At 36.9% G+C, this 13,078-nt stretch overlaps 1 protein-coding gene and 1 non-coding gene across 2 annotated transcripts; one reads left to right on the forward strand and one right to left on the reverse strand.

Annotated features, from left to right (window-relative positions):
- Window positions 1–1,491: 1,491 nt before the first annotated feature.
- LOC104700808 (mitogen-activated protein kinase 2-like) lies at window positions 1,492–3,567 on the reverse strand. The gene is made up of 3 exons (XM_010416400.2): window positions 3,284–3,567; window positions 2,512–2,948; window positions 1,492–2,431 (listed from the first exon to the last, which is right to left on the reverse strand). The coding sequence occupies exons 2-3, from the start codon at window positions 2,932–2,934 to the stop codon at window positions 1,724–1,726; spliced, it is 1,131 nt and encodes a 376-aa protein (XP_010414702.2). The 5' UTR covers window positions 2,935–2,948; window positions 3,284–3,567; the 3' UTR covers window positions 1,492–1,723.
- Window positions 3,568–4,852: 1,285 nt separating this feature from the next.
- Window positions 4,853–4,934, forward strand: TRNAS-AGA (transfer RNA serine (anticodon AGA)). Its single transcript has one exon. It is a non-coding gene; the product is annotated as a tRNA-Ser (tRNA).
- The last annotated feature ends 8,144 nt before the right edge of the window (window positions 4,935–13,078 follow it).

The raw sequence follows: 13,078 nt of genomic DNA on the forward strand, positions 1-13,078 counted from the left end.
TGGTATATAAATATACTATATACTGTATATTATATTGTTTTTGTCCGAAATAGGATTTCAGGAATTTTTGTTTTCGTTTCGTCCCATTTTTAAGGAATACAAAATGTTTCCCATATTAGGAATATCCCATATTGAAAATGCACCGTTTTATGCGAAATGCATTTGAGAACGCGTATAGGACAGGATGGGACATGATGAAAGGAAACATGAATTATTTTCACCCTTAAAATATTTGTGTTTGTCTTTAACCGGGTTTAATCGTTTTAATGGTTTTATATCCATTATGATAGGATGGGACGGATTTTTTGTCCTAAATAAACTTATCACATTTCTCTTATTATATTTTAGTGTAGTTATCTTTACTGATAACAAAAATTAATCCGATCATTCTTTTTGTCTAAATCGAATTAAAACAAATTAATATAATTCCTAAGAAAAGTATGTTCACAAACCGATTATCAAAATTAGTTTTTAAAATTAACTCCGCACATATGTGCGGGTCGGTCGATCTCTAGTAATAGTTAAAGTAGGAAATATATCATTTGTGACAATTCTTACAAAGCAGTTGCGCAAAAAAAAATTATATTTCTCTATCACCTAAACTAGTGTCAAAATCATCACAACTTTCGATGAGTTTTGGATAAAGGTCTACAAGTAAACTGCTTGATCATCATCATATGGTTTAGTTTAATCAAACTATCGAATTGATGGAATAATATAGAATTGGCTCAATGACATCAAAATTACATAAATCAAATAGATGATGATGATGATGATGATGATGTTAGCCTTTTTTAAAAAAAAAATATGATGATGATGAGGATTCATTGACTATCAATTAAAAGACTTGAATTGATCTTCTAGAATCATTATCTCCTTGGCTCTAGATTTTCTTCACATTAATGGTCTCAATAATTAGTTCACTCTTACATTTTTTCCATTTACAAAAGTAAAAGATTCTTATTCACACACTGCTCATCAAATATATTTCCAAAGTATACATGTTAATTACTAATTAGTTTTACTAACATATTTTATTTCTATCATTTAAGTTAAATTTAAGTGTGTGATAGACATTAAAGTATAGTATCTCTTCACAATATTTGATTAAACGATTTAATGGACATTGAGACATTTGATTAGGTATATATAAAAAAAGACTGCAATCTATAAATCCAATTGGAACGCAGCTTAAGGAGTAAGTTTGAATTCAAGAGTAGGTATGAAAGTCAAAAAAAAATTTGTTTAGAACATTCTATTGAAAACTCCAATACGCTATATGCAATTATTCATACTATGTTTTATTTAATAAAATAGTTTATTTATCTCAAACAGTGTATATTTCTGGCAACTACGCGTGTTAATATATCTTCAAAAATCATATTCAACTGAATGGTTTGAAGTTTTAACATTCGGAAAACTTTAATCAGCTATAAATATATTGACTTTATAGGAAACACTAATAATAAGATCAGAGGTAAGAGTATGGACTTTTAAAGACACACACACTTATATACAAAACGTTATAGACACTTTAGCTTGTAACCAAAAACAAAACAAAGCTTCCATGGCACAAACATATCACATCATTTATAAAGTTATTGTTCTTCTTCTTAGATACTATTATTAACAACATTTTAAGAAGCAAGCATGAAAAAGATATAAAAGAAAAGTAGTTGTAAGATATCTCTGTGAAAAATTACCTGCAAAAGACTTGATCTCATCAAAACTCAGAGAGCTCACTGTTGTTCATCATAGCAGTTTCTGGATGATAATGAATCATTTCCTTCCACATTAACTCTCTTATCATCTCTGCTCCTAAATCTTCGTCTTCATCTACATCAAGATCAATAGGAACTTGAGCAGGAGGATTTGCACTCGGGTCATATAAAGGCGCCATGTAAGGATGCTGAAGCGCTTCTGTGACACTAATCCTTTTAGATGGGTCAAGAACGAGCATTTTCTGAAGCAGATCGATGGCTAGAACGTTCGCATTAGGGTAAAGACGAGAGAATGATATCCCCGGTGAGTAAGGGAGTGATTCTATGTATCTTTTGGCTTTAGGGTTATCTATAAAGTCGAGATCTTCCTCTCTCTGGCTCCCCAAAATGTTAATGATGAGTTTAATCTGGTTAAGACATTCTGTTCCCGGGAATATAGGTTTTCTCCCAAGAAGCTCGGCGAATATGCAACCGACTGACCAGACATCAATGGAGGTTCCGTAGTTGTCACAACAGAGGAGAAGCTCTGGTGCTCGGTACCATCTAGTCACAACATATTCAGTCATGAACTGACCTTTGGTATTGCTCGTACGTGCTAACCCAAAGTCACATATCTTTAAGTCACAGTTTGCGTTCACAAGGAGGTTACCAGGTTTTAGATCCCGATGGAGAATGTTGGCTGAATGAATATACTTGAGCCCTCGAAGCAACTATGCAAAAGAAAGCAAAACATAAGCAAACTTCAAACGCAAACAATGCACACTAAACGTAAAAGCAAAGGCAAACAAACCTGGAACAAGAAGTATTGGCAATGGTCATTACTTAGCACTTGAGACGACTTAATAATCTGATGAAGATCAGTATCCATGAGCTCATAAACAAGATACACATCCTTGAAACTTCTCTTATGATTAGCCATCATTACATCTTTAAGAGAAATCACATTCTCATGACGAAGATGGCGTAGAAGCTTAAGCTCCCTAAGTGTTCTCAACGCATCGATCCGATTTTCAAACACATTGTGGATCTTCTTGATCGCTACTCTCTCATTACTCTCTCTGTTCACGGAAGAGCAGACTACACCGTACGCGCCTCGGCCTATTGGTTTGATAGGCACGTATTTGGTATCGATCTCGAAAAGTGTTTGCCACATTGAGAAGTAATGTTTCCCTTGGTTCCTTATCCCATTTGGTGGATCAACCGGAGTCGCCATTCTTCTTCCTCCTCCTTATAACACAAAACAATGAAGAAAGATTGAAACTTTTTTCGGAATTCGAACATCCAATAACCGATCTAACACGTTTATATAAAAGTCATAGAAATTTGAAAGTGTACAGAACACGAAATTTTAAAAACTGCTTCAACAAGTGACAATGAAAGATCAGATTTTTAAGCTTACGTTTATGAAATTAATTTCTCAAATCACTAGAATGTAAATGTTTTAGATTTCATTAAATCATTTAAAAGCTTTTGTTAAGAGAAAGGAACAATAAATAAAAAATGAATCTTGATCCGATGATGAGATTGACCTGGAATGATCTGAATTTGCAGAGAGAGCTTACCCGGTTGGGAGACGAATCTGATTCGTCGGTGAGACGATCTCCGGTGAGATTTGAGCGGAGAGGGAGAGAGGAAGTTGGAGAGATTTGGGCTGGTGAGAGTGAGAGATTTGGTCAACGCTCTGACCGTTGACTCTCTAGTTTCTTGTTCATTACCATTTAGAGGATTGATTGATTAGTTTCAGTTGTGTCTCGTTTGTTTCTCTTTTGTCTGTGTCATTCATTAATAAGTTTGTGTTATAAGAACACGTTGAGGGAATTATTATTTTGTATTATTCATTTGTTGCATAGAATACAGGGTACAATATTAGAGTTTAGGGTTTATATTAATGGGCCTATAATGGACATCCATACAACAATATAATTATTCATAACACTCTCCTTTAGATGACCATTATAAAAATGTAGTCCCAAATACGCATATGAGATGTTGGCTAGTTAAAAACCTTACCAGAAAAACCCAGTGGGAAAAAACATGGTTAAGGAAAAAAGAGTGCAGCGCGCTTTTACTCCCCCCTCTTGAGTACATCACTTGAAATCTTCAGAATGACACAATTCAATATGATGAACTAACTCCTTGAAAGTAGTGGCTTGAAGCGTCTTGGTAAATATGTCCTCCAAATCTTCACTTGAACTATAGCACACGTGCATCGCTCTATTCTTCAATTGGTAATGGACCTCGCAAATGACTCATCTTTATCATTATCTTCGTCTCTCACAATCTCATCAATGTATGTCAAAGACTTTGAAGATGATAGTCTTTCACCATTGGAATCATAATATTCCTTGTTAGGTGTTTATCTTTCGCATGTACTTTTGTTGTCTCGTTAAAAACCTTTCATGGAAAAACCCAATGGGATGAAAACCATGATAAGGGAAAAAGAGTACAACCACGCTTATGATCATATTTCTCCCCCTGAAAGCATCATCTTCAGGTTATGCATTATGATCATATATATCAACTTTCTGAACTGTTATAAACAGCGCTTTCAGGTACAAACTCATATGATCATCATATATTCTCCTGGATCATTGAACTTCAAGTCATATAAACCCCTTTCATATAGAAGATCTATTTGATCTTTAAGCCCAAATATTCTCTTACATACAATCTTCCAGACAATCATCTTATACATAGGAGTTATTTATAATCTCCTTGTAAAACTTTCTCTCAATCATCTTATACATAGAGTTACTTATCTCTATAATAAATTTGTTGCTTTGACGTGTTTGGAGAATAAGAACAACGGAAGAACGAAGACACCGTCGACTTTTTTTTTTTGTATGCGGCTAGGGTTAGAGACTCGTGCTGATAACATGTTATAACAAGAAATTTAGGTAATTATTCTCTTGTATTATTCATCTGTTGCATAGAATACAACATATATATATATATATATATAGGGTACAATATTAGGGTTTAAGGTTTATACTAATGGGCCGATAATGGGCATCCTTACAACAATATAATTATTCATAACAGTTTGAGCTTAATTAAGCCCAATTTGGTTCCATTTAAAACAGTACTAAACCTCGTTTAAATACATTTGGTCCAGTAGTTCAAACAATAAAGTGGATGTGCCGGAGTGGTTATCGGGCATGACTAGAAATTATGTGGGCTTTGCCCGCGCAGGTTCGAATCCTGCCGTTCTCGTTTTTTTACCTTTTTTATAAATAGAGAAAACTGGTGATTGATACATAACAGAATGCATAACTTCACAAACCATTAGCTATTGTTTTTTTTCCTTCAATACAAGCTTGAAGTTTCATATGGGATTAGATGATTTATGATTAGATCACATTTTATATTAGCTTTTGTCTCTTTCGTTCAATCTCGATCTACAATGCATAAATGGTTCTAGTCTGAATTCAAAATACAAGGCTTTATACACAAGACTACTGAGATTTTTTGCTGGTTAAATGGTTTTGGTAGATCGGAAGTGTTTTGTCCAATGTCCTCCAAAGGTGAGACCTCAGTTTTGTCTTTCAATGGCGGTAAATTTTCAGAACTTGTTCTATTCGTTCCCGGCAAAGAGGACATGTTCTCAGTTGCGAGGCGCATGATATGCAGCAGCACATATGACCACACCTACAAGTCCAAACCAAACAAATAGAGGAATCAAAAGCTGCCATGTCTGATCACTAAGAGAGTTTCAAAGAGTTTTTACAAGTAAAAGCAGTGCCCTTACTGAACAAAAGCGGTGTTATACTTTCGGTCAAGACAGACCACACAGAGATCAGGTGTTTCGCCATCTCTGCTTGTACCACCTGAGCTGTTCTCATGTTGCCTTATTAATCCTGGTACGAAATTTTTGTAAGCAGAGCAATTCCAAGAGTATGCAGGAAAAGGTATCACATGTTACTACAAACTCTAATGAGTTACCTACCTCTAGTTACAGGTTCGGCTCTCCTAGGAGTAGGAACTGTATCAACAACTCTACAAAAAATTGCTCCCAGAAATCAATGAAACTTGCATGATTAGATAGATAAGATAAAGATCTACAATACTGAAGAAGAAATCAAACTCAAATTCTTAATACTTAGAAAGTTATGAAACCAACAAGTATCAAAGATTTATGAGATAATAGAAAAGTAGCTAATGATCTAAGCAAAAAGTAGAATAATTCCAAAAGGGTAAAAACTAGGTTTTCTTAGATATTTTCTCTGAAAATCGCTCTCTTTGCGGCCATGAGGTACAAGGGGTTTATATAGGTGAGAGGGGAAGCCCTAAAATGGCCAGAAGACAAAATAGGCAGGCGGCTCGGTCAACTCGACCAGGTGCTCGGTCGAGTGCTTGGTCGAGTGACCTCTTCTTCTGCTTCTTCCAGACGGTCGGGTCCTTCTCCGCACACGGCCGAGTGTCTGGTCGAGTGTGGTGGTCGAGTGGACTTCCGGATCTCGATTCTTCTGCTCTAGCTCCCTTGTCTTCTTCACTTGATAGCTCCAATCCTCCTCAGCACCCTTCCATGCTCCTTAGGATCCAAAATCACCTGCTTATGCTAAAAACTATGCAAATGTAATGCAATTCTACTCTAATGCATCAACAGTCCTAAAGCTACTCAACAATGGCCAAACTAGATAGTAAATCATGCAAAAGATGTGAATATACTAAGGTAGAACAAGGTGAAATATATGAACATCAACACCCCCAAACTTAGTCTTTGTTTGCCCTCAAGCAAATAAACAAGACATAAGTAGGGAAGTGAGATTTAAAAGTGGGATTTCAGCTCCTAAAGCTTGACAATAAACTAGCTAGAATCAATGTCCAAGTTACTAGTACTATGATGCAAGTTGAATGAGTTGTACTTAAAGATTTTAGACAAGCTTATCACAACCTTTACTGATTTAAGCCTTAGATATCCACATGCATTCAAATCAACCATTTTCTTTAACATTCATTAAACAAGAACATGAATCAACTTATGCAATGCTTTAAATTCATTTGGCTTGGTAATAAAGGTTTAGAGACAATGATGGTCTCTCTTTAGAGTGGGGCTTATCAATATCAAGGTTCTCTCATAAAAATGAATTGAGCTTTAAAAGAAGGCTAAAGGTAAGAACACTTAGACACATACAAGAACAAACCCTTGTCTACCCAAAGGTACCCAAAGTGTTTATCCTATCATTCTAATCCCAAATTGTCCTAGTTCTACCCTTTATCTTTATCTCTTCTCAAATACCCTTTTCTCTTTTGTTTTTAAGCCTTAGGAGAAGTTTCTTATTTGAATCAACTAGTGGAATGGAGCTTCTTTCTTATTTTCTATGGTTCCCTTTTCTTATTATTTCTTAAGACATAAAAGCTTTTTGCTAGACTCTTCTTTTCTTTCTTTCTTTTTCTTTGATTAGAACCATCTTTAACAATCTCATACTTCTCGTTCTTTCACTAGAGCTTAAATTTACTTAAACACATTCCCCTCCTAAAGACTCTAACCTTTTCTTTCTCTTTTTCTCTTTTCTTTTCTTTTCTTTTTTCAAAACAACCAAGTCCCAAACCCAAGAATTAAACCACCTAGTACTATCTAGTTTGAAAATTGCAAACTAGAACTACACAAGGCTTTAATCTTGTCAGCTCAAACCTAACACTTTCTACCAAGCTCAATCTCAAAAGGGCCTTACACACACTAGAATAAACATGGCTTGAAAGAAGGATTGGTTAAGGGTATTGGAAACTGATCTTAATGATTAAATCAACTACTTGGATTAACAAGAGTGGTAGAATGGAGAAAGATGATCCAAATATGTATATGGTATCCATGAGTTTAAAGCAATGCACAAATTGATAATTAAAAGTCAATATTAGATTCTTATAAGTAGGAAATGGCATCAAATCACAACATGCTTCAATTTAGACCAAATGCAATGCAGGAATTCAAGGCTTGGTTCAATCTTATGCTTCTAGCTACTCAACTAGCATCAAAGTATTATTAACTTGGGCATTGATCCTAGTTTAGTGAATTTAAACAAGCTAACAAGGCTAAACTCATCATAGATCCCCAATGCAAATATTAAACAGTCCTATATGAAACATGCTAAACAAGATCCTAATATGCAATGCAAACTACATGAACACTCCTTTTTTATAAAGATTTTTGCAAAAATTTTCAATTTTTTTTTTGTTTTTTTTCTTTATATACCTTAGATGAAATGCAAATACTAACATGATAATGCTAAAAATTTGAAATAAGAAAACAAAACACAACATCAAATACTATCTCAAACCCTCCCCCAAACTTAAATTACACAGTCCACTGTGTAAGAGAAATTTGAAAGAGGATTCAAGACTCAAAATAAAATAAAACTAGAGATGCAATGGTATTTACAATAGAGAGGTGATGTTGGTACCTTATGGGTTGTGGAAGAAGTTGTCCACATCCTCATTCATGCTGTCAAATGTGTAGCTGGAGCTTGGAGCTTGATTTTGAGGTGGGGAAGGAGGCAACTCGACGATGGCCATCGACTGGTACTCGGTCGAGTGCTCGGTCGAGTGGGTCGGTCGAGTTGGTCTCCGATCCTTTCTTTCTTCCTCTGATTAGACTATCTTGCCTTCCTGACCATGAAAACACCAAAACAAAAATCAAAATACCAAAAACCCTAAACTATATAAACAAAGATACCTTAGGGACTTCTTCCCTAGTGAGCTTGTTTAAAGTCACTAAGCTTGACTTCTTCTAGCTTTTCAAGCTTGAGGAGCATCCTCGAGAAACATTGTGCACTTCCCATGTTTCTCCTTTTCTCCCCATTACTTCTTAACTCTCTGACCATTAACTGTAAACTCACTGCCATCCTTGTTGAGAAGTGTGACAGCTCCAAATGGTAAAACCTCCTTTATTGCAAAAGGACCTCCCCACCTACTTTTCAACTTCCCATGAAACAGTTTGAGCTTTGAGTTGAAAAGTAAAGCTTGGTCTCCAGCCTTTAGATCCTTAATGACAATCTTCTTGTCATGGAAAACTTTTGTTCTTTCCTTGTAGATTTTGGAGCTCTCATAAGCTTCCAATCTGATCTCCTCAAGCTCATGCAAATCAAGGCTTCTCTTAGCTTGTGCTGTCTCTAGATCTAGGTTCAAAATTTTGATTGCCCATAAAACTTTATACTCAACCTCAACTGGAAGATGACAAGACTTTCCATAGACAAGTTGAAATCGAGTTCATCTTATTGGTTTTTTGAAAGCTGTTCTATAAGCCCAAAGTGTTTCATCAAGTTTGCTAGACCAATCTTTTCTTGTTGCTCCCACTATCCTTGATAGAATGGCTTTGGTTTGCTTATTTGAGACTTCAACTTGCCCACTTGTTTGAGGGTGATAAGTTGTTGACACCTTGTGTTTAACTCCATATTTCCTTAGCATTCCTTCAAAGATCTTGTTGATGAAGTGTGTCCCTCCATCACTAATCACAACTCTTGGAATTCCATATCTTGGGAAGATTATGGTCTTGAAAAGCTTAAGAACCACCTTGTGATCATTAGTAGGGCTAGCAATAGCTTCTACCCACTTGGAGACATAGTCCACTGCTACTAATATGTAGACATTACCATTTGAAGGAGGATTAAAAGGTCTCATGAAATCAATTCCCCACACATCAAATATCTCAACCTCCAGAATTGGATTTTGGGGCATTTCATTCCTTCTTGTAATATTTTCTATTCTTTGACAAGCATCACACTTTGTAATGAACTTGTGAGTGTCTTTGAATAAAGTAGGCCACCATAAACCAGCTTGTAGGACTCTCTGGGCAGTCTTAAAGGTTGCAAAATGACCTCCATAAGCAGAACCATGACAATGTCCCAACACTCCTTCAACTTCATTCTCTGCTATACACCTCCTAAACAGTCCATCTGATCCCTTTTTGTATAAGTAAGATTCATCCCAATAGTAACCATTGATGTCCTTGAGCAGTTTCTTCTTCTTGTAAGGGTCCATGTCTGCTGGGATTTCTTCACATACTTTGTAGTTAACTATATCAGCATACCATGGCAAATCTTCACTGTCAAGCGCCATCCATTCCTCCATTTGGTCCTGCTCGAATGAGTGACCAAACACACCCGATCGAGTGCCTGCTCGAGCAGTCGGTCGAGTGACTTCGAGTTGCATCAGTTTCTCCTCTGGCATTGAGTCATCAATTGGTATTTCTCCCTCTATCCTCATCCTGGATAAATGATCAGCAACTCCATTCTCTATACCCTTCTTATCAACTATTTACATGTCAAACTCTTGGAGAAGTAGAATCCATCTTAACAACCTTGGCTTGGTGTCTTTCTTTGAGTAGTTGTGCCTCAAAGCAGCATGATCAGTGTACACAATAACCTTGGAACCCACTAGGTAGCTTCTAAATTTTTCAAAGGCAAATACCACTGCAAGAAGCTCCTTCTCTGTTGTTGAATATCTTCCTTAAGTTTCATCCAAGGTTCTACTTGCATAGTGAATAACATGCAACTTCTTATCTTTTTCTGTCCTAAAACTGCTCCTACTGCAAAGTCAGATGCATCACACATTATCTCAAATGGGAGATCCCAGTTTGGGGCTTGGACTATTGGAGCTGATATCAAGGCAACCTTGATCTCCTTGAAAGCCTTCAAGCAATCTTCATCAAAGTTGAATTCAGTCTCCTTACAAAGTATCCTTGTCAATGGCCTAGCAATCTTTGAAAAGTCCTTGATAAATCTTCTGTAGAACCCAGCATGACCAAGAAAGCTTCTTATATCCTTGACTGTCTTTGGTGGTTGAAGCTGAACCATGACTTCAATCTTTGCTTTATCAACCTCAATACCCTTCTCTGAAATCTTGTGACCAAGAACTATCCCTTCTTCAACCATGAAATGACACTTCTCCCAATTTAGAACTAGATTTGTCTCTTCACATCTCCTTAAGACTCTTCATAGATTAGCAAGACAAGAAGAGAAAGAGTCTCCATAAACAGAGAAGTCATCCATAAAAACTTCAACCACATCCTCAATAAGATCAGAGAAAATTGACATCATGCACCTTTGAAAGGTAGCTGGAGCATTACATAGTTCAAATGACATTCTTCTATAAGCAAAAGTACCATATGAACATGTGAAAGTTGTCTTTTCTTGATCATTAGGATGAATTGGTATTTGGAAAAATCCAGAATATCCATCCAAGAAACAGTAATGGGTGTGATTGGCTAATCTTTCTAACATTTGATCAATAAATGGAAGGGGAAAATGATCTTTCCTAAAAGCAGAATTAAGCTTTCTATAATCAATGCACATTCTATGTCCTGTTATGGTTCTAGTAGGAATTAACTCATCATGATCATTCTTTACTACAATAATTCCTCCTTTTTTAGGGACACAATGCACTGGTGAAACCCAAGTACTATCAGAGATAAGATAGATCACACCAGCTCCAAGCAACTTAAGAATCTCCTTTTTTACTACTTCCTTGAGGTTCGGGTTTAACCTTCTTTGAGGTTCAATGCTAGAATAAGATTCATTTTCAAGGTGAATTCTATGCATGCACAGACTAGGTGGAATTCCTTTAATATCATACAAAGAATAACCAATAGCCTTCCTAAATTTCCTTAGCTCAACAACTAGCAAATCAAGTTCTTCACTTCTCAAGTTAGCATTAACTATGACAGGATAAGTAGAATTCTTACATAGAAAAACGTACCTTAGCCCAGATGGGAGAGGTTTAAGTTCTACCTTTGGTGCTTTTAGCTAAGACCAGTCATCTGTGAGAGTTTCGGCAGGGTGCTCGGTCGAATGGTGTTGGTGCTCGGTCGAGTGCGTGCACGAGTGGGTGGTCGAGCTCTCTGTATCTACTATCTGAACTGACCAGACTTCCTCTCTTAATGCTGGTAGCCCCTCAAAAACCTCTGGACTGTCAGATTCTCTGCGGGAGTCTAGTATCTCTTCATAAGCTTTGGTTTCTTTGTAGATGAATCCTTCTTCTCCACTTTTGGTCAAAACAGTTCTAAGGTGATCTTGTTCTGCTAGCTCTTCGAGCAACTCTCCTGCTAATTTTTCCATTTCTTCAACCCAAAAGACTTTTCCTCCAATTGTTGGTTTCTTCATAGCCTCTACAATGTCAAATGTCATTCTGAGGTCCTCTCCTAAGTTGAGATCAATCTTCCCTTTTCTCACATCAATTATTGCTCCTGTTGTGGCTAGGAAAGTTCTTCCCAAAATCAAAGGATCTTTTGGTTCTTGATCCATTTCTAAGACTACAAAGTCTATTGGAACTTCCACTGTTCCAACTCTAACTGGTAAATCCTCCAAAACACCATGTGGTAATCTTACTGATCTATCAGCTAAAATCAGAGATATGTTGCATGGCTTATACCTTGTAAACCCTAGGCGTTTAGCAACTGATAGAGGCATTAGGCTTACTGAGGCTCCCAAATCACAAAGACATCTTTTGAAGGTCAAAGGGCCTATAGAGCAAGGTAGAGTGAAGGAACCATGATCTCTTAGCTTTTGAGGATTCACTTGCTTTTGAATTATGGCACTACACTCATGACTAAGAATCACCATCCCTTGAACTTCTTTGATCCTTTCCATCACATCATCTTTCAAGAATTTCAGGTAAGAAGGGATCATAGCAAAAGCATCTATTAGAGGCATCCTAAGCTCAATCTCTCTAACTTGTTTATCAAACAATGCCTTGTACTTTTCAACCATCTGCTTCTTAAATCTTCCTGGAAAAGGTAGTGGAGGCTTGTAAGGAGGAGGAATGAACCGGACTTCTTTTTCCTTGGTGGCAACTTGTTTAGTCTTCTCCTGAGAAGGTGCTCGATCCGCTGCCCTATCACCCACTCGATCGTGTTCTTCATTGTCCTTAGTGATTGGTGGCATGCCTTTTCGTTCTAGTAACACCCTTCCACTGCGTAGATTGATTGCATTGGCAAATTCTGTAGAGTGCATGATAGCCTTGCCCTTGTGTTGGTCATTCCTTGTAGGAGTAGAAGAAGCCAGTTTGGTCTCCATAGTCTCAATCTTGGAATTCAGAGTTTCAAACTTAGTATGGAGGTCACTGTATGTGTTGTCCATCCTTTGGCGTATCTCAGCAAACTGCTTTGCATTCACAATCTGCCCATTTGCTTGCCCAAGTAACATTTGCTGCATCATAGCTCTCAAATTTGGTTCTTGGCCTTGGTTGGTCTGAAACCCTGGAGGGGGACACATTGGAGCCTGAAAACCATTGTGTTGCTGCTTGGGTGCATAGTTGTTTTGTTGTTGTGGCTGTTGAGGTGGATAAACTTGATCTTGAGGATCAGCTACATTGGGGCTTCTATAGGAAAGGTTGTTGTTCTTAAACTGATTGTATCCTTTGAA

This window comes from Camelina sativa, chromosome 7 (assembly GCF_030686135.1).
Source record: "Camelina sativa cultivar CO46 ecotype springtype chromosome 7, ASM3068613v1".
Lineage (NCBI taxonomy): Eukaryota > Viridiplantae > Streptophyta > Magnoliopsida > Brassicales > Brassicaceae > Camelina > Camelina sativa.